Below are 21,528 nucleotides of genomic sequence, written 5' to 3'. Positions count from 1 at the left end.
ATCATTAGATCAAGACACTAATCAGTTTTTAGTATAGGCAAGATTGAGCATGAGTTTGGATTGGACGTTTTGCTCAATCCGTGCGTTTTGCATTTTTTTAGTACCTATACTCTTTATCATTAGATCAAGACACTAATCAGTTTTTAGTATAGGTAAGATTGAGCATGAGTTTGGATTGGGTGTTTTGCTTAATCCGTGCGTTTTGCATTTTTTTAGTAGGTCTCATGGGTACTGTTCACAGACCACCAAATTCAACAAAATGCAGATTTCTAGGTAAATTTGGATCCCACAGCATTATTCATACCTTTAAAAATTATTTTGTTATAGTGTTTTCAACAATAAGTTTTCAATTTTCAGCAAATAAGCAGTATCCAAACACCCCTTGAACCCTAGATTTCTTATTCAGTCATGAAAGATTTTATCAGCTGAGTTAATTGAGACCTACCAAATATGACATCTTGATTTGAGAGAGAGAGACTTAGTCCACGTGTCGGAAGCACAAAAGTGGGAGTCAAGCTGTCCGAAGTTGTGCATGTACGGTGAAAGATGAATAGTCTCTACGTGCATGCTTACAAGCTTTTCAAGATCTCCACAAATTTCAAATTAAACATGCTTTATTTATCCCATGTTGATGTTCAAGTTTCAAGTTGATATTTTTACTTAATTATTACTATTTCTAAACTAAAAAGAGCAACGGAAGTTGGATTGACAAGCAACAATGACAAAGAAAGCCGATATTGTAGCAGGGATATTCGCTGAAATGTCAAACATATTTGGATAATATTAGAGAATGGCACACAAATTTCAATTCATGCCAACCGTTACTTTCATTCTCTCTCTTTTGCTTTGTCCCTCTCATTTCCCTTTTGGCTTCTGAGTTCTGAGCTCTCTCTCTCTCTCTCTCTCTCTGTGGGGTTTCATGGAAAAAGCTGGAGAACCTTCTGCTTCTTCATGGTAGTTGCTGAGGCTCCTTATTGAGCTTTTAATTTTCTGGGTTTGGTTTCTTTTCTGCATTAATGCGCAGTAACAGTTGAGATAGTTATATCGACACCTTTTTTATTTCTAACCTCTACTTTTGTGGCTGCATTGATGAGTTCCTCTGCTTTATTAATTGTATATGGACGGTTACATTTATGTTATTAACTAAGAGATGTGAAAAAAAGAAAAAAGAAAAAAGGCCAATGGCAAATTTACTTGCATATGGTTTTGTTTTCCATAATGCTTCATTTATTTGTGAAAACACACCTGAAAAAGAAAAGGGAAACTTGGAATTGTATGAAAGGTGGGGGCTTAAAAATTACCGCTGTTTGATGTAGACCCATCATGATTGTTTCCTATATACAGGGTTTAGCCAGTATTTGTTAAGTTTGGTTTTCTGTTTTTGTTTTTGGTAATATATGTCATAGCTTGTTAACAAAATGGATATGTTTTTTACTGTTACATCGTTGCTTTGTTGTCTAGTGTCCATTAATTTCCCTTTTCTTCCTCTTTTATGACATATTATGTTTAATTGGTTATTCTTAATGCCAATCAATTACATGTTGATTTTATCTTGGGATATTTCTTCAAAAAAAATTTGGCCGTTTCTTCTTATTTGTCCAACTTGGCTAGTTGGTACCTGCAATTGTGGGTTGCCTTGAATTTGCACTTAATTGGCTCTATTGAATTTTGTCATATCCTTTGTTGCCTTTTGACACATGAGGACTATATGTGCAGCAATGGTTCTCATGACATTGACACAGAAAATCAAGAATGGGAAGCTAATACTTCTATAGGCAGAAGGCCACGAGCTGGGTTCTCTGACTCTTTTTCATCTCATGGTAAATTATGTCTTTATTTGTCATTTAGATATCATGATTTATGAGTATTTGAACTTAAGGATCATCTGTAATGGTACTAATGCAAGTGTTAAATTCAATATAATTCAATAGACATGGAGGGGGGCATGTATGAGTCCTCTCCAAGAGGAGTTCTTGAGGGCAGCTCAAGAAGCTTAGAATCTGATACAGCTTCTCCCGGGGCCAGTACTTCTGACTCAGAAGGTAACCAAGATCCAGGATCCTCTACACGCTGGAATGGCTTCTTTCATATGTTGAAGAAAGGACCGAATGTGAGCTTTCAGAAATGGAAAAGTGTCCCAAAACTCACTAGGAGGAAAAGCAAAAGAATTAGAGAGGAAATGGTTCCAGCACTCAGGCCTTCTATAGATGGTGAACTTTGCTACTTCAAATCTTGCTGGAGGAATTTCACACTCTCAGAGCTCGAAGCTGCAACCAACAACTTCAGCCATGGTCAGTAGTTACTTTCTTCAGATATTAATTTACATTTTGAATGTGAAGATTAACCTTTTAACTGTACTGATGTTGATTAAAAGGAAGAATGTTTTTCTTCTGTCATTTTAATGCTATATTTCTAGTCTGATAAACAATTTCTGTTTGTCTTTTATGAAGATAATTTAATTGGGGAGGGAGGCTATGCTGAAGTTTACAAGGGCGCATTGGAAGATGGGCAGCTGGTTGCAATTAAACGACTGACAAGAGGAACTCAAGAAGAAATGACTGCCGACTTCTTATCTGAGCTTGGGGTTATAGTCCATGTGGATCACCCTAATATTGCTAAATTGATTGGGTATGGGGTTGAAGGGGGGATGCACCTTGTTCTTGAATTGTCTCCCCATGGGAGTCTAGCATCTATACTTTATGGTTTGTTCATCATCATGACGCTATGAATTTTGAATCCTCTGAAGTTCCCAAACAATAAAATTTGTAAGTTCATTTCTTTGTTACCTATTGTCAGGGCCAAGGGAGAAATTGGATTGGGGAATCAGACATAAGATTGCATTAGGGATTGCTGAGGGCCTTGTTTATCTTCATGAGGGATGTCATAGGAGAATTATCCACAAAGATATCAAGGCTTCTAATATATTGCTTGCAGAGGATTTTGAGCCTCAGGTAACTTTATAACCTGAATGTAATTTAATGATTAACATCCCATTTTTTTTTTTGGATCTGTATCATGGTCTTCTAATTTATCTGAGAGAAAATTATATTAATGCACTATACTGACATCAAATCTGAGAGAAAATTAGGTCTAAAGATTTGACTATTAAATAAAGACATAAGGCTTCTAATGTATCTGAGAGAAAATTATGTTAATGCACTATACTGACAAAATTGATTTCTGTGCTTTTTGATGAATATATCAGCATTGGCAAACAAGAGTACTGATGGTGTTTAAATTATTTAGTTAATAAAAAATATTATTACACACTCCCTTTTGAAATTGTGTTTTCAAAACACAATTTCACATTTTTAACTGAAATTGTGTTTTAAAAACATAATTTCAGTCCACGTGGCATGTACGGTGAGTATGTAATAAGGAGTGTATGAGTATGACTATCATTACTCTTCAGTTAAATATAAACTTGTCTAATTTGTAATTAGGTCTATAGATTTTAAGTTATCCTGTACCCATATGATAAGTGACTTCTGCAAAACACAATTACAGAATCTATATATTGATAGTTTGAGTCTTCATGGTTTGATGCGTGACTTAAAACTTGATCTAGATTTCTGATTTTGGGCTTGCAAAGTGGCTACCCGATCAATGGACTCACCATACTGTATCAAATTTTGAAGGCACATTTGGGTTTGTAAATACCAAAACTCAACACTGTTTCTTATTTTCTTTAAAAGCTCTTGCTTTCCAACTGTTTAACATCCTTCCTCCCTTCAAAATCATGACAGCTACCTTCCTCCCGAGTACTTCATGCATGGCATTGTAGATGAGAAAACTGATGTCTATTCTTATGGAGTACTAATCTTAGAGCTCATCACTGGACGGAAAGCTCTGGATAGCTCACAGCAAAGCCTCGTGATGTGGGTATGTCTGCTTCTTTCTGCTCCAATTCCATGTATTATTGAGACTGCATTGTGGAATATTGTTGACAATGAAAGCTGTTTTGGGACAATTTGTTGCAGGCCAAACCTTTGCTCTCTAAGAACTGTATCTTGGAGCTTGTCGATCCATTTCTTGTGGATGCCTATGACACAGAAGAGATGAATCGTATGGCCTTGACAGCTTCTTTGTGCATCCATCAGTCTTCAATCCATCGTCCTCAAATGAGCGAGGCATGTCTTTTTATCTAAAAATGATATATTAAAAAATCTACTATATGTGAGTTAGACCATCATATTCATCTTTCCAAGCAATGGGTTTAATAGGGGTGGATAGGCCCTACTTTATGGCACCACCAGAAGCAAAAAACATAACCCACTACTGCCTTCCCTATATACGCATAACAACAACAACAACCAAGCTTTGTTTCCAAAATTTTGGGGTTGGCCATTTCTCTATATACATGGAGGAAAAAAAGAAGAAAAATGTACAGAACTTGAAGGAAGCTGCAAAGTGCTTGACAAGGCTCTTGACCCTACTATGAATCTGAATTAGCAAGTGCATAACAAGCGATAAATGGTAAATTTGGTACTAATTTGTCATGTGTTTTTGATTGGTTTAAACTGCTTTGATGCAGGTTGAAAAGATTCTGAAAGGCGATGCCCACACTTTAGCTTCCATAAAACAATGCCAACAATCTAAGTTTCAAAGGACATACTCTGAGGAGCTGACTGATGCAGAAGAGTATAACTCAACTAAGTATTTAAAAGATCTGGGTCGATATAGGGAGATTGTTTTGGGGCTCAGTAATGATGCTCAAAATATTTGTGTGGACAATAACTATGATTTCAAGGGAGCTTGAGTTTCTAGGACTTGATTTTGTTTCTACAACCCAACATAGAGGGACTAAAACAGTTTGGAAGAAAGAAGGAACATCATCAGAAAGGCCTAAATGCTAAATGTATTGCTTCTATGACTTGAATATATGATGTATCATGTATCATGAGTATAATAGAAATGTGGATTAAAAACTGTGAAGTTTACAAGCTTAGGTTGCATTTTGAGAGCCACTGTTTTTCTAGGAAAGATGTTTTGAATGATAAATAGTACTTTCTGCTAATATTCTCATGAATGGTGGTTTGCTATATCCCTTATGTCAAAGTTGCTTAAACTTATTTAATTTTTTTTTAAAAAATGTAAGCTTGATTAAATAAGTTTAAACCTATTTAATTAACAACTGAGATAATGAAACTCATTGTTCTTGTCCTCGTGTTGCCAGCCTTACCTCATTTTTTTTTCCCCAATTGAGATATCTATAATAAACTAGTAATGAACATATGACTTGCTTTTTTTTTTTCTTTGGATACATTGATAATGTTGACATTTTGGCAACTTTATGACTCTTTACAGTGTTATTCATGCATACTTTTAAAAGGTGACCACATAAATTGCAACTTTGCCTAGATTTTTAATGTGGTAATTAAGTACCTAGTACCTACCACTTCAGAAACCATTTCCTTCTTTCAATCCAAGTCCGTCATAAACGCCCTATTAGTCTAAAAATACAACGAGTGGGTTTTACATAAAAGCATGGGCATTTTTGGAGTTGGATTCAGATTGGGGTTCTTGATCAAGAACTTAAGTTTCTTAATTGATCAATATCCTTGTTTTGGATTGTCTGATTGTTCTCCTTACATTATACACAAAAAGCATGGTGATTTCTAAGGAATAAAAATCACTTGATGTTCTTGAAATAAATTACATGATTTCATGATATTCTTGTGATACTCACATGCTAGATCATTTGTTTCTACAAATACTATGCTTGTTAATTTTTTCTTTAGTTAATCACATGATGTTCATGCAATCACGCTCACATGTTTTAATGTATTTCTTAGAAACTCTAGATGTTTGATCTGGATTTTCTTAAGAATGACATTTTTTTTTTTTTTTTAATGTTTTTCTATATGACATATTAATTAGTTGGATGATGTGACATGATAATAACTACCATAGTTTAAAAGACGGATTCACCAAGTAAGATGAGTGTCTAATATATTCTCACCTCATAACTTGGCGTCCAAATTTAGATCAAATGTTCATTGTTAAAACCTTTCTCAAATGTCTTGATGAGAGGTAGTGTTTTGGATAAGGGAAATTGTAATGGCTTTAAAAGAGGAGTTCACTGTGTAAGATGGGTGTCTAATACTTACCCCCCTCGTAAATTGGCCTCCAAAATTAGACTTTCTCACTTGCTAGCTACATAAGATGGGCTTAAACAGATAATTTTGAATACAAAACTATACACGTCAAAGGCCTTGTAACTGAATTGACACTTCCCCATGCACAAAATGCTTGAAGATCTAGGAGGGAAAGGGGTTAGCAACATATTGTAATTATTATTATTATTTTTTAAAGAATACAAAACTATACACTTTTGAAGCTGTCTTCACATAGGCCTTAATAAAGATTTCGCAACGCATTTCAATCAAATAGTGCTTTCAAATTAAAAGTGGCCGACTCCAAACATTTAAGGTCGCCGCCACAATTACTTTTATTATAAATATATGTATAAAGAAAATTATAGTTTAAAACAATGACTATGATCCTTTTGTTAGGTTCTAAAATTTAGGATTTTATGTATTTAGAACTCTAATTTGTATTGTTGGTAAACCATGATCAAAATAATGTGTTTAGAAGTGTTTAAAGCTAGCTCAAAATTGTGTGTCAATGTAAAGTTGGAATCGAGTTTAAAGCAGGAAGCACTGTGGCTTTCGGCCTGGCTCGATCGATCGAAGCTTAGGCTCGACCGATTGAAGCTCGGGCAAATTGCTTTTCTGCAGATTTGTCCAACTCAGCCCTATTTGTTTTAAAATGTTTTTAGGATTTCTTATTTGTCCTAAGTATAAAAGGCAAACCCTAACCATGTTTTAGTGTGGCTCATATTTGCGGTTTGGATAAATCTCTTGTGAGATCTAGAGGAGTTTTTCTTTACACAAACTTAGGGTTTTCAATGAGAAGATATTTTCTACACCTTGATGATCAATTCAGTTGCTGCCATTGAAGCTTAAAGAATACACAAGCGGGTGTGCTTGTAACTGGTGGGAATCCAAAGAAAGAAGGAGTCCGTGGATTCGGAGCTTGTACGTGGTCGTGTCAGTAAGTTCTACTGGTTGGTAGTAATAAGAAGTCAAGCGTGGGGGCTTGTAAGTCTTATTGTATGAACATCGATTCTTTCAAGATAGTGGATTCAAGTTTACCTTGAGGATAGCTAGGTTAAATCCTCCCCAGGTTTTTATCGGTTTGGTATCCTAGGTGATCATATCTTGTGTTATTTATTTTCCGCTGCTTTGTATGATTTGATTTTTTATATTGTGATAACCTAGACTTGTTTAATTGGACTAAGTAATAACTTTACTAATTATCTAGGTTTAATAAATTGTTTAAGGGGTCTAAAAACTGTCACCTTTCACTGTTTAATTTATAAAAATTTAATTATTGTGGATTCCAGTTAGCTCAACTGATAAAATCTTTGATGGTTGTATAAGAGATCTGAGATTTAATCCCTGCCTACACAAAAAACTGATTGGTGTCTTAGTCTAATGATAAAGAACTATCATCAAGAGTGCACGTCATAGGTTGAAACTCTCTCAATTTTTTTTTTAATTATTATATTAGATGCTTTATATATTTTTTATTATTAATATAAAAATTTTATTTTAATTCAAATCTTAGAGGTAAAAATACATTAAATGAAAAAAAAAATGTAAAAGTGAACTCTTAGCAATTTTTTTTTTAATTAAAACTTTAGAAGTTCAAATATAGCCATCCAAAAGTTTAGGCCAAAATAGACATATACCACTATTTAGTAAAATATTTAGCAATTTACTATTTGTGGGGCCATAGAAATTGTGACCCTGACCCAGTTTACCTTAGGGCCCAAGGCCCGAGCCGAGGTGGGATCTAGCCGAGGACATACAATAAAAGTCCAAGTAGCTTTGAGACATAGCCGAGGATGACTCTGTCCTCGGCATCCCTAAAACCCTCCTAAAAGAAAGGGCAAGAACGGCATAGGAACAGTTTTGGGAAGGACCGAACACATCCGCGTTGATAAAAAAGAAACCCCTGGATAATATGGTGACAAATGACAAAGGAAAAGCTGCCATTACTGCTATTAAATACTCTGAGTCAGACAGAGCAATACTTTTCAGTTTTTATAACCACCCCCAACAACTTTGAGTATGGGCTGATGGGACAAGTATCAGTCCTGGAAAGTCGAACCTACACGTGGACGCTGGATGAGGGGTGCAGGTTAATATAAAAGGGGAAGTAAGCAATCTAGAAAAGGGGCTGGGAAAAAAGGTCAAGAACCAGAGCCCCCCAGACCGTATCGAGGAGATAGACTTCTCAAGCGAACATGGTTTAGTTCTGTATGAACACCACGACTAACCACCGTTCGGTGACCAAGGCCTAACCTTTCAAACCCACGCTCTACAAATAATATTGTTTGGACCCTTAACGTACGAATCCAATATCATTTTGGAGTCGTTACAAATTGAGTCCTTACACTATTGTTTGTAAAATATTTAGCAATTTACTATCTTTTTGAAACTCGAGTTTGCCGTGTAACTCGAGTTTCAGGAACTTGAGTTCTTTGAAAAAATATCCTTCAAGTTTGCCGTGCTATTTTTTATAGAATTCGAGTTACATAAGAAAATGGTGACTATTTTCCATGAAACTTGAGTTTGTGAAACTCAAGTTACAAGGCAAACTCGAGTTTCACAAACTCAAATTTTAAAAAAGTTGTAGATCCTTAATTATTTCGTAAACAGTGATAGATCCATACAATGACTGTGATCCTTTTATTTTTTAATTCATAAAAATTTAATTATTGTGGGATCCAGTTAGTTCAACCGGTAAATTCTTTGATGGTTGTATAAGAGATTTGGGATTCAATTCCTACCTACATCAAAAATTGAATGGTGTCTTGGTCTGATGATAAAGAACTATTATCAGGAGTAGACGCTATAGGTTGAAACTTTCTCAAAAAAAATTTAAATTATTATATTAGACGCTTTATATATTTTTTATATTATTAATATAAAAAATTTATTTAATTCAAATCTTAGAGGTAAAAATACATTAAATGAAAAAAAATTTAAAAGTGAACTCTTAACAATTTTATTTTAATTAAAACTTTAGAAGTTCAAATACAGCCATTCAAAAGTTTAGGCCAAAATAGACATATACCACTATTTAGTAAAGTATTTAGCAATATACTATTGTTTGCAAAATATTTAGTCATTTACTATCTTTTTAAAACTTGAGTTTGCTATGTAACTCGAGTTTAAGAAACTCGAGTTCTTTGAAAAAATAGCCTTTAAGTTTGCTGTGCCATTTTTTATGAAATTTGAGTTACATAAAAAATGGTAGCTATTATCCATGAAACTCAAGTTTGTGAAACTCAAGTTTGCCAAATAGTGGTAGTTGACCATTTTGGCCAAAAGTTTATATAAAAATTTTTAAATGCCACTGGTTTAACAGCTTAATTGACTATTTTTGTGGTTTTTATTTTTTAACGTGGAGGACATCTCCAACTCAAATCTCTTATTCCTCCTATATTGAATTATGAAAACAAAAAGGGCTTTTAAATTTAATAATGATTATATAGAATTTATCTAAAACAATAAATTCTACAACTTTATTTTTTTCTAATACAATTACTGAAATTGCTTTTCTATATAAGGATCAAAACCTACAATCTTAGTATTTTTGAAAAATGTTGTGAAATTTATTTTATCATTAATCTTATTATTTGTTGCGTCATTGTTGGCTAAAATATAGGTTTGAAACTTGGGTTTTAGTTAGTTTAATTAGCAAAGTCTTGAATAGTGAGTTTTAATTTTTTTAGTTTCTATTTGGTACACCCACTCAAATACATATTTTTAGTTTTTAAATAATATTTCTACAAATTTTTTCATCCACACGTATTTTCACACATGTTTTTAAATAATAATTTTTAATTTTTAACCCCCTTAATTAATTCAATTATTAAAGTCTCTTGTGCTAAAATAGAAGGTTTAGAGTTCAAATTTTGCATAGATCATAAATCGATTGATGTTTTTGACTTAATGATTAAAAGGAGACGCGATACAATGAAATTGTATAGTATTTATTAAAAAAAAATTGTAATGTAGGAGGTCGACACGACAGCGTGAAACTGTAGACAAATCCTCGTGGCACTGACACTTAGGCGAGTCAGAACTTCAGACAGATACACACAGAGTTAACCAAATCCAAAACCAAAGTAACAAACACTATTTAATTTTTCTCAGAAAATTTGACATTTTCCCGGAAATCTCTATCTCTCTCTCTCTCTCTCCAACGACCAAGCATTCCAATCAATGGTTTGGTCTCATCTATTCCTGTTTTTGGTCTCGATTTCTTCGATCCTCCGTGAATCTTCGTCCTCCTATGCTGCTTCTGCTAGCTCCATCATCAATCCCGCTAAAGCTAAACAAGTTTCATGGAAGCCAAGGTCAATCTCTCTCTCTCTCTCAAAATAGCTCAATTCTCTAAGATTCAATATTTACTTCAATTTTTATTTGCAGAGCGTTTGTGTACGAAGGTTTGCTTACGGACTTAGAATGCGACCATTTGATCTCTCTTGTGAGTGTGATTTGAGATTTTTTATTTCAATTAGGAATTTTGATTCGATTACTAATTAGAATTCGTTGATTGGGTAATTGTGATTCAGGCGAAATCGGAGCTGAAGAGATCTGCGGTGGCGGATAACGAGTCCGGTAAAAGCAAGCTAAGCGAAGTTCGTACCAGCTCCGGAATGTTCATCAATAAGGGCAAGGTTTAATTCTTTTGTGAAATTTTTTATTGTTTTTAAATTCATTTGTGTTTTTCTACTTTGCTTGCATTTGGATTTGAGGATTTCAAAATCAAGGGGATTGAAGAATGATTGCTATTTATAAATTGCTTGATATGAATTTAATAAAGATAAGATGGATTTTAATTTTAGTATGATAACATTTTATACCTAATTATTTCAAGGGAAAAGTTAATGGATGACCTAAGGTCATTGGTTTAGGAAATATTTTTAGAAAAATTGGTATCAAAACTTTTCTAAATGGACTTAACAAATGTTCTGAGGCCACCCGTTAACTGGGCCCTTATTTCAAATCCACATACTTAATAAAGTGTAAATCTTTGCATATATTAAGCTACTACCAATTTTACTACAAAAGTTTACATACTAATGTGACAATGAATGATATTGGTGCCACTTCAACACCATAGCATAGTGATTAGTGACATGTCATCAATTTGTAAGACTTATGTAGTAAAATTTGTAATATCTCTAGGATTACTCTTTGTCCTTTGATACTTTATTCGAGTCATTTAAATTCTGAGTTCTCTCTAAATATTTCCTAGATGAGTAACATATATGCTATCTTCCTTGTTTGGCATGTTTAGTCATGTTGTAGGTTTCTTTTATGAAGTAAAAGTTAGTGTCTTTCTACTTTGTTAATTTTATTTGCTTAGAAGGAGTTATTATTGCATTATAATTGTCGGCATTTCAAACTTCTCTTAACATTTTGGTTCTAAAATAGGAATACATAACCCCAAAAAACTTTGATAATTTTGCTTTAGTTGATAATGATCAAAATTATGTGTTCCTTTTGTGAGTTCTTTTACACCAAAGAACCTAAAGTACTCATTTGGGTGAAATACAGTCTTAATCCTTTCTATTGATTTAGTGTTTGGTTGTGGGTCTACTTGATTATGCTTTCTTTAGTTCTTTTCCCTTGTGTTTAAAGCTCATACTTGATTGCTTACTTTTCCATTTCAATTACCTCATATTTTGCTGTCTATAACAGGTACAAGTTTTTCACTCTTATCATTCTTTTGTAGGATCCTATTGTTTCTGGTATAGAGGACAAGTTAGCTACATGGACATTTCTTCCAAAAGGTATGCCCTTTGTGTATGCACTCCTTCTTTTATGGTGGGGGCTATTAATGCAATCATTATCTAGATATTTTTGTATAATCACTTCAAGTTTGTTTGTTGAATGAAAGATAATTGTGATTCTATTAAGAAAAGAAATAAGTTGATTTACTGATTGGATATATGCTTTTGTCTACCCCTAAAATAACAAAAGTGTGTCACAAGGAGAGATGTTCTATAAGTGAAGATAATCTTCATGCTCCTATGCTGCTTCGCCCATCAGTTCTTTTTTACTTTTTATTTATTCCTTTCTTCATATTTTTTATTGAGCCAATCATAATCAGGCAATTTCCATATTTTCTGGAAGGGATTTAGATGTGGCCCACGTGTATAATTCTCTGTTGGTTTTTTTTTCCATGGATAAATATTCTCAGTAGGATTATTTCCTAGCTTTCTATGTTTGGTTTCACTTGTTAAGGAGCTTCCATGTTAGTTTACTAGTCATACATTCTGAATTCCCATTTATATTTGATTCCCATTCTTAAAAGGATGTCACGGCTGCCCTTAAAAAGAGCATTGTAATCTATAGAATTTTATGGCATCAATGGAGAGAATTTAAAGTGACTTTTAAGCTGCTCTCAAGGGTGTGATACCTTCTTTGCTCATTGTGATTGCTCTATAAAACTTTGGTTAACTTCCTGCAGTAAACCATACTTGAAACCATTGAAATGAACCGGTAAAACCTTTTTTTCTATTCCCTATTTCCTATTTCTCTAAGCCCCAACAACCAACAACAGTTTCAACGTTGACGATAACCTTAAGGTAGAAAATTCATCTTAAGTCTTAACAAAAAAAGAAGGTACAAAATTTATGGTGGTAAGCTTAATTCTTGCATCAGGTATGATAGCTGAGCAATCTGTCATATGTCACATAGCTTCATTAGTGAACTTTCCATATACAGATGATGCAAGACTGTTTAGAATTCAGAACTGATTAGGATTTAGAGTTAATGGTTTGTGGAAATGAGGCTTATCTCAAGTGGCATTTCCTCCCTTCATAAAGAATAAATAAAGGGTAAAGATGTGGTTTCAAGACTCATTCTGTGTGTGTAACTTACCGGTTAAAAGAGGGAGGGGGGGAGTTACATGTAGGGTCTGCCACAAAAGGTTTTGTGGCTCCTCACTCTCTTAATATTGCTAAATCCGCAATTCTGGCCATGCTATCAAGGCCTTCTGAATCCCATCTACACAGGTCAATAAACTTTTTTTATAATTCAGAATATGATATAATCAAACGGAAAGAATTTTGCCAATGAGCTATGCTCAACTAGCATTTCTTCCTCCCATTTTAATTGGATGGAGGGTGAGGCAGTGGATTCATGACCCACTGGGTGCATGTATAACTTACCCAAAAAAAATGTGGAAAACACCATTTTTATGTATGGTCAAATGTGTGTTACATTGTAGATATCATTAGGAAAGTGTATTATCAATGTCCATCTTGTAATATGTGAAATGATACAGCTTGATTTCTTCGTCTTGATACTGGAACATGAACTAGATATGATTTGTGTTCCTTGAATTTCAGAAAATGGGGAGGACATACAAGTGTTAAGATATGAGCCTGGGCAGAAATATGACCCACACTATGATTACTTTGCCGACAAGGTTAATATAGCCCGGGGTGGACACCGAATTGCAACAGTACTCATGTATCTTACTGATGTGGCCAAAGGTGGCGAAACAGTGTTCCCTGAAGCAGAGGTCAGTTCAAGTGTTGACTCTGTTCATTTTCATTAGAAATTTTTTATATTCATAATTGCAGTCAACCTTCTTTGACATTCTTGGCAAAACTTTTCCAGAAAAAAGAAAAAAAAAAAGAAAAAGAGAAGCAGATATTCATTGAACTCTTAAAAGATAAAAGAGGGACACAACCATCATACATGCACTTAACCTGTATGGTGGGGATGATGCAATGCTCCTCTTCAATTTTGATATTTAATACAGAAAATTTGGATTTTCTTTTCCTTTTTTGTTGGTTTCTCTTTTGTTGTTGGAGGGTGGCGGAGGTTGGAACTTTTCTCCTTCTATGAGCATGTTGGAACATTTGCTGACCTGATTATTTTCTTTATATTATTTTGGTTATTTAAATTTATGTATGCCAATCTGCCAACAGGAACCCCCACGGCGTAAAGCTTCTGAAACAAATGGTGATCTCTCTGAATGTGCAAAAAAAGGAATAGCAGGTGAGCCACTGGTCAACTTATTATTGCTGTTGTGCATTCACATTGTTGCCTTTTCAATAAGTTGACATGGTTTCTGTTATCTTCCAACCTCGCATTGGAAATCCTTAGTGAAACCACGAAGAGGGGATGCACTTCTTTTCTTCAGTCTCCACCCAACTGCCATTCCAGACACAAACAGTCTCCACGCAGGTTGCCCTGTGATTGAAGGTGAGAAATGGTCAGCAACAAAGTGGATTCATGTGGACTCGTTTGACAAGATCTTGAACCCAGCTAGTGGAAACTGCACTGATCTGAATGATAGCTGTGACAGATGGGCTGCACTTGGAGAGTGCACGAAGAACCCGGAGTATATGGTTGGATCTCCAGAGCTTCCTGGCTACTGTAGGAGGAGTTGTAAGGTGTGTTAGAAAGTTAACTTACACTTCCCTCACGGAGCAGCTTTGGTGGTAGGGTTTTTTTGGTGGATCCTAATGTCTTGTTAAGGTGGTTTTACAGAAACTTTGTATTCTTTTTTGGTTAGTAGTGGAAATATAATTTGATATTATATGGGACCATTCTCTTGCCAAGTGGAAGGGATGCCACATTGTTTCCATGTCAATCTCACAAGCTTAAAATTTTAGATGCATGAGAGAATATTTGTGTTGTGAGACAGAGATAGAGAGTGCTGAAATTTTACCTATATTTCATGTTCTTGGAGGGATGAATGAACGGGATTTGTTCCATTTCCAAGTACATTTTGTTCGTAGGGAAAGGGGTTGAACATGAAGCGATCCGAGTGACGTGTGGTCATTTGTTATTTACTAATTATTGATTTGGCTACTGACAGATTCTGTCGTATTTGCACTATCGCTTTGCTATGAAATAGTGCGGCCATAAAAGCAGCAGTTTTTAATTTTGGACCACACTGGGATTCAGATTCCCGTCATATCAGAGGCAAAGAAAGAAAAGAGAGACTAACGGTCATGGAGGGAGAAGTAGGAGAGTAGGTAGGATAGAGTAAAATTGGTTTAAAATTATCATATTTTTAGCTTATTATACTTTATTTTACTTTACTCTCTTTCACTGTTTTTCCTTTTTCCCTCAATCCAAACAGGTCCTAACTGCTATGGGCGTCCTCTCGTATCCTTGTTATAAAAGTTTGGCAATATATGGGTCAATTACTAAATGCGTAGGCTAGAAGGAAGGAGGGCACCGTGCTTGCTGCAATGAATTGGTAATACCTGTGATTGGATTTGGATGACGCTTCTTGGTGTCTCCAATGGGAACATCTAGGTTCGATCCCTAGAAAAAAGAAAATAAAAGAAATACAAGGCTAAACATTTGAATCTCAAACCAAACTAATGCTCTTTTTGTTGGTTCTGTTCTGTATACCAAATCATATTTTAAGGTAACATTAATAGATGCATTGCTTTTCAAATAAAAGCTACTAAAGCTTTCAAAATTTCTTTACTTAATTTAAATCCAAATAAAGGCATAAAATTATAGAAAAAAGAAATGGGAAGTATTGTCTTTTGAACAAAATTTAGCTACAAAATTGGTTGTAATATAAAATTACAAGTTTACAACCTTACTTAATATCTTTTTATTAGATGTGAATTTTGACAAATCTACTATTGGATTACATTTTTTTTCTTCTATTTTCTATGCTTGTAAAATTTCTACAAAATTAAAGATCAATAGCAATTTCATCAATAAAATTTTTAAATTGCAAGTTTTTATAATTTAAAATTATGTATAAAATATAATCTTATAGATTATATAGTAAATAATATCTGATTAGTAAAAAATTTGACATGTATATTAAGAGCATAAAGAACATGCAATTCAACATTTATATTTTCGAAATATGTAATAATTTTAATGATATTGAGTAAGGTTGTAACCTTAAGTTCAATCAATTTGGTAGCTAAATTTTGTCATTGTCTTTTTAAATAAAATAAAGACTATATTAGAAAAATTATTAATATTAGAGTACCCCAAAAAAAAAGTACTTAATGATAAAATGATTCTGTTTCTTCCATGATTTATGGCGATCAAGTACTGGATTGAAAGGCCTTCTTGTTGATATTTAACCACACTCATATGAATGTGTGGTTACATAAATTGGATAAATCTCTTTAAACTCGTTATATGATTGTTTATAAAACTATATACATGTATTAAATCATATAAACAAATCACAATTACACGTGGATAGTTTCTTGAGTTGCCACATAATGGTTTGGATGAACTTTTCTCCAAACCAGATTAGAGAAAAAAATATGTCCATAATAGCAATACCATGAACCTAAGGACAAAGTTTGGTTTCAAACATGGTTGGAGCCATATGTTTCAACCTCCTATAAAAAAAATGATATGTGTCTCTGTTATGTGTAATGTACATGACTTACTTAACTTAATCAATAAAGTGAGTTATGTGCACTATTCATGATAGGAACATATGTCATTTTCTTATTAGAGGTTGAAGCACAGTTAAACTTTTCTTAAACCTAGTAGAAGAAAAGGGAGGGGGGGGGGGGGGGGGAAGGAATTGAAATCTAATAAAGGAAAGTTTTATTCATGTCCATTGAAAGTTTTCTAATTGAGAGTTTTATTCTAGCTTTATCAAAAATAAAACATTCCCTAGTATTCATGAGAATGTGAATGTTTTGAAGTGTACATTACTGTAGAAAGAAGGGGGAAATTACACTTTACCACCTTAAACTATCCACTAGATTACACTTTGCACCCTAAACTATCTGACTGCACACTTTGCACTCTAAACTATCACACTTATCACGCTTTGCACCCCGATGTTATTTTTACTGTTATATTTAACAGAATCTTGTTGCATGTGACAAGCACACGCGTCTTACTTAGGTGAAACAAAAGTAAAAGACTAAAACACCCTTCTCAATGAGTAAAGCTGTTTCCTCAAAAAAAAAAAAAAAAAGAATAAAGCTATTAATGTCAAAGCACTTTATTTTGTGTCATCATCATGTGGAACTCAAAGCACTTTATCATGGTGGTTTAGTACCAGGTACCCTGTGAGTTCAAAAATATTTTGCTTTCCAGCAATGATTTGCATGTTATTTGTACACTTATTAAGGCCATGGTATTGTATCATACAATTTAGCAATTTGTGACAAGTGGTAAATTCTCAGATATTTGCAGATATTTGATTTGCAATTTGTGGAATTCAAAGCATTTCTGCGTTGTGATCAGATATTACATTTTATTTTATTATTATTATGTTTTTTTATATTATTTATTTGGTGGTGGTGGTGGCCCTTGTGGGGGAGACTTATGCTAAAGCAGGTACGAGGACTTTGTGTTTGGGACTTTGTGTTTCTCAAAATCAGTCAAGAAGAGAACGATAAAAAGAATGATAAAAAGAAAAAGAAAAAAAATCAGTCAAGAATTACATCCGTGAATTTGAGACTGTGTTTCTCAAAATCACATCCGTGCATTTTGATTTTGCTAACCTTTAATAGAAGATTTGAACTTTGTCAATGGCCAAGGAAGATACAAGAGAAACTCTAAAGCTGCATGAAGCTGCGTGTTTTTTTTTATTTAGAAACAGTGCAAACGAAGAGGATGGCCCCACGTGAGATAGAGGGAGGTGTGGAAAAATTTAGGTTTTGTTTTAATTAATTTTGAGGAAGGGTGTTTCAGTCTTTTAATTTTGTTCCATCTAAGTAAGAAGCATGTGCTTGTCACATGCAATAAGATTCTGTTAAATATAACAGTAAAAATAACATCGGGGTGCAAAGCGTGATAAGTGTGATAGTTTAGGGTGTAAGGTGTGCAGTCAGATAATTTAGGGTGCAAAGTGTAATCTAGTGGATAGTTTAAGGTGGTAAAGTGTAATTTCCCCTAGAAAGAAGATTTAACTATTCAAGGATGTATTCTTTACATAAGAATTCAATAAGAGAAATGTTAATAATTGAGAATATTTGATTATTCATTTGACAAAATTCTTGAGAATTATAATTTCCCTATACATCTTAATTCTCATGAATATATATATATATATATATATATATTCTAGCTTTATCAAAAATAAAATATTCCCTAGTCATGAGAATGTGAATGTTTTGAAGTGTACATTACCATAGAAAGAAGATTTAACTATCTAAGGATGTATTCTTTACCTAAGAATTCAATAAGAGAAATGTTAATAATTGAGAATATTTGATTATGCATTTGACAAAATTATTGAGGATTATAATTTCCCTAAACATCTTAATTCTCATGAATATATATATATATATATATATATATATATATATAAAGGGTCAACATTAATCATAAGAGTATAAGATGAAAGTTGGTCAAAAAAGGCCTCGAAAGACTAATATTATGGTCCTCGGGTTTGATCCGAGGTATTGGTTACACTTGTTCTTGGCTTACAGTTACACTTTTATCTTCTCTAATTTTCCATCCCCTTTTTACAGAGGTCTTTCTGCCTTATATAGCCTCCCAAGTTGTATCTTAGCCTTCCACTTAGAGGGTTTAGATTTGTTTCCCTTGATACTTGTCCCATCAGGACTTCACTAGAAGACTTCTAAACTAGGCTGTCAGCTGTGATGACACTATTCAGGGGTCATTTTCTCATTAATGCGATTAGCTAAGTGGGTTCAGAGCATTGAATGCGGATGTGATGGATGCTTTATCTATATTCTTCCTTTCTTTGCTCGCTGACAAATCTTCCTCCTCTTCCTCGGTTTATGCTCGATGGTCTTCAGAATTAGTCCTTGATCCTCCTGAGAATATAAGAGTATCCTCGGGGGTACTTGGGCATTGTAGTTTCCCTAAACTTGTGATGAGTTGCTCATATTTTTCTAAGGGCTCGCTATTAGTGCCTTTTGAGGTTTGTTCTTCTAACATCGAACTTCTCACAGATTCTCATCCTCACACACCCACACACACACGTATATATGAAATGTTATCCTACTTTTGGGAGAATTATTAATATTGTCATACTTAAGTTTAATTTTTCGCTTTTTTCCCATACAAATAATTATATAGTTAATTTTATAAAGTAAAATTTTTGTTACGCTAAATAAGATATTTATTAATGTTCATGATTATTTTTATTATTTTTTTATAGAAAATTTTAATTTTATTTATAATGATCAAATTATAAATTATTTAGTTACTAAACCAGTTTGTATAAATTTATCTTAAACATCAAATTCTATACTAATTTTAAATATAGTGTTGTCTACAGCATAGTATAAATTCAAGTTCTGAATATATATCTTAATTATTTTAGCAAAAAAGAAAAGAAAAGAATATATCTTAATTCTGAACAACATAATTGACGTCAAATGGGAACATATTTCGTTCTCTCACAAGTGACAAGGTAAAGCAATTTACTTTTCCCTAGTTTATGTCACAAAAAGAACATTGCTCATCCATCAGTGTAACCAATTTGCACTTAATGGCAAATAAGTAGGGCGAAATGATTAAAGCTAAATAAAAGCTGGCCATTTCCACTTCAATAATAAGACTATTACTATTTCCAATATTCAGCTTCTACATCAATATTGGTCCAGATTAATACCAACCAGTTACTAGAAATTTCGAAATTCAAATCTCTATTTTTTTTTTCAAATTAGATATAATGTCAAATGGACACATATTTCGTCTTTTATTATCAAACTAAAATAGTAAATTTTTTTAAAGTTTATTTGATAATAAAATATTTTATCAATTAAATAAACTGTAATCCACGATTCAAAATAAACAATGTTTATAAATGAGTCATCGAACAATAGTGTGCATATCTATAAATTAAAGATACGAAAATACCTTTCCACCCAACATTATTATTATATTGCAATGTTCCAAGATATGTTCCCACCAGGAAAAAAAAAAAAAGAAAGAGAATAATAACCATATACATCTCATGTAACCTAAAACTGAAAAAGCTCATGATAAAATTAATGTTGATCAGGATTCTTCCACTGACAATTATGGTGTCAAAGGGATAACCCAATGGACCAGTGCAAAGGCCATAAATTAGACATTTATTAGAGCATCTTTACCTCAAAATGAAAAAAAAAAAAAAAAAAAAAAAAAGGATAGAGTTTTGGGCTGCTTTTCCCTCCTAACTGTTCCATTATTATTAAATTAAACAGCTAATTTATACAATATAAATAGCTGTAGGATTAGCTGTGTTGTAAGATTCCTTCAGAACCCCTTTTAAAAAATTAAATAAAATAAACGAAAAACGTGAAGAGATCAATGTATATGCATGCTGGGATGGAATGTTAAAGAGTTGCTAGACCAGATGAACCTTTTGCCATTGGCTAATGGAGATCAATACTGCCACATGGCATGGCCGAGGTTATACCACGTCACGAAATATTGCTACAGACACAATTGTTGAAGTGGCCGACTATGATGGTGGATGTAATTGACATTCTTAAACTCATCATTTATAGAGTCACAGTCGAGCACTTCAATAATTGTGAAAAAAGTTGTGTTTATAACGTTAATTAATTACTACTTTAAATGGAACAGAAACTCAAATAAATAAAAAAACAAAATTGGAAAATAAACAAAAACTCTACCGTTGGACAACTTGGTGCAAGAAACTCTATTATATATATATGATATCTGGAAAGCATTAACCAACTTGTTTTGACAGGACCTGTTCCCTTATAACTCAGAATCTGGAGGTGCAAAGACTTATATATATCTTCTTATTCTTCTTTCTATTGAATATTGATTAGTAAATTTGTCACTAGGTTAGGATATCTTCAACGAGCCAGTTGAGTTGGCAAGTCTTTAGACAATGGACCCACAAAAGATTGTGGTGGACAAAAAATAATCATATGGAAATGGAACCTGTCCATTGTAATGATGAACTCAAAAAAGAGTTTTTAAATTTTTTTTTTTTTTAATATATATAGTAGTTGAAGGCTTTTGCATTGCATGAACTTAATCGTAATTTTCGGACAAGACTTATATATATAATAAGTAATTATTTTATGCTTACATAATAATTTATTGTGAATGATTTTTGACACTGACAATTTATTATAGAATGTTTTCATATAGCAGACCGGTCTTATAAATGGCATTAAACTTGCATGAAAAAGCATCACGCGAATTCTCCCATTCACATTAAAAATTCTAGAGTCACAAAATTTTATTTCTCTTTTCACCAACTTTTTTTATTTTTATTTTTATTTTTACATATTGATAGTCTGACTTTCATTTATAGTTCCTTTTATCTTATAGGTCTTATTGCTTTTTATTAATTATTTAATAATGATAGTAGAAATTTTTAATATTATTCTTTTTATATTAGGGATCTTAGGAGGGTCAAATATTATTTATAACTTTTCCAATGAGTCAATTATCTTATTAATTTTTTTTACATCATGACAATTCTGTTCCCACTAAGTTTAAATTGAAAGTTTTCTATAAAAAAAAA

At 33.1% G+C, this 21,528-nt stretch overlaps 2 protein-coding genes across 3 annotated transcripts; both read left to right on the top strand.

The window, feature by feature from the left end:
* The first annotated feature begins 904 nt into the window (after window positions 1–904).
* Window positions 905–5,042, top strand: LOC126689212 (receptor-like cytosolic serine/threonine-protein kinase RBK2). Of its 2 annotated transcripts, none has more exons than XM_050384309.1 (9): window positions 905–954; window positions 1,717–1,820; window positions 1,932–2,291; window positions 2,451–2,702; window positions 2,797–2,951; window positions 3,569–3,648; window positions 3,747–3,882; window positions 3,981–4,130; window positions 4,535–5,042. In XM_050384309.1, exons 1-9 carry the CDS (start codon window positions 920–922, stop codon window positions 4,757–4,759), a joined length of 1,497 nt encoding a protein of 498 aa, XP_050240266.1. In that variant the 5' UTR covers window positions 905–919; the 3' UTR covers window positions 4,760–5,042. The 2 variants fall into 2 exon arrangements, with proteins under 2 accessions (XP_050240266.1, XP_050240265.1); XM_050384308.1 differs by lacking the exon at window positions 905–954 and adding an exon at window positions 1,167–1,282.
* A 5,089-nt stretch (window positions 5,043–10,131) lies between these two features.
* LOC126689211 (probable prolyl 4-hydroxylase 4) lies at window positions 10,132–14,918 on the top strand. The gene is made up of 7 exons (XM_050384307.1): window positions 10,132–10,435; window positions 10,509–10,566; window positions 10,655–10,759; window positions 11,821–11,878; window positions 13,442–13,617; window positions 14,030–14,099; window positions 14,208–14,918. Exons 1-7 carry the CDS (start codon window positions 10,302–10,304, stop codon window positions 14,504–14,506), a joined length of 900 nt encoding a protein of 299 aa, XP_050240264.1. The 5' UTR covers window positions 10,132–10,301; the 3' UTR covers window positions 14,507–14,918.
* The last annotated feature ends 6,610 nt before the right edge of the window (window positions 14,919–21,528 follow it).

This window comes from Quercus robur, chromosome 6, assembly GCF_932294415.1.
Source record: "Quercus robur chromosome 6, dhQueRobu3.1, whole genome shotgun sequence".
Lineage (NCBI taxonomy): Eukaryota > Viridiplantae > Streptophyta > Magnoliopsida > Fagales > Fagaceae > Quercus > Quercus robur.
This window is presented reverse-complemented; position numbering and strand designations above follow the sequence as displayed.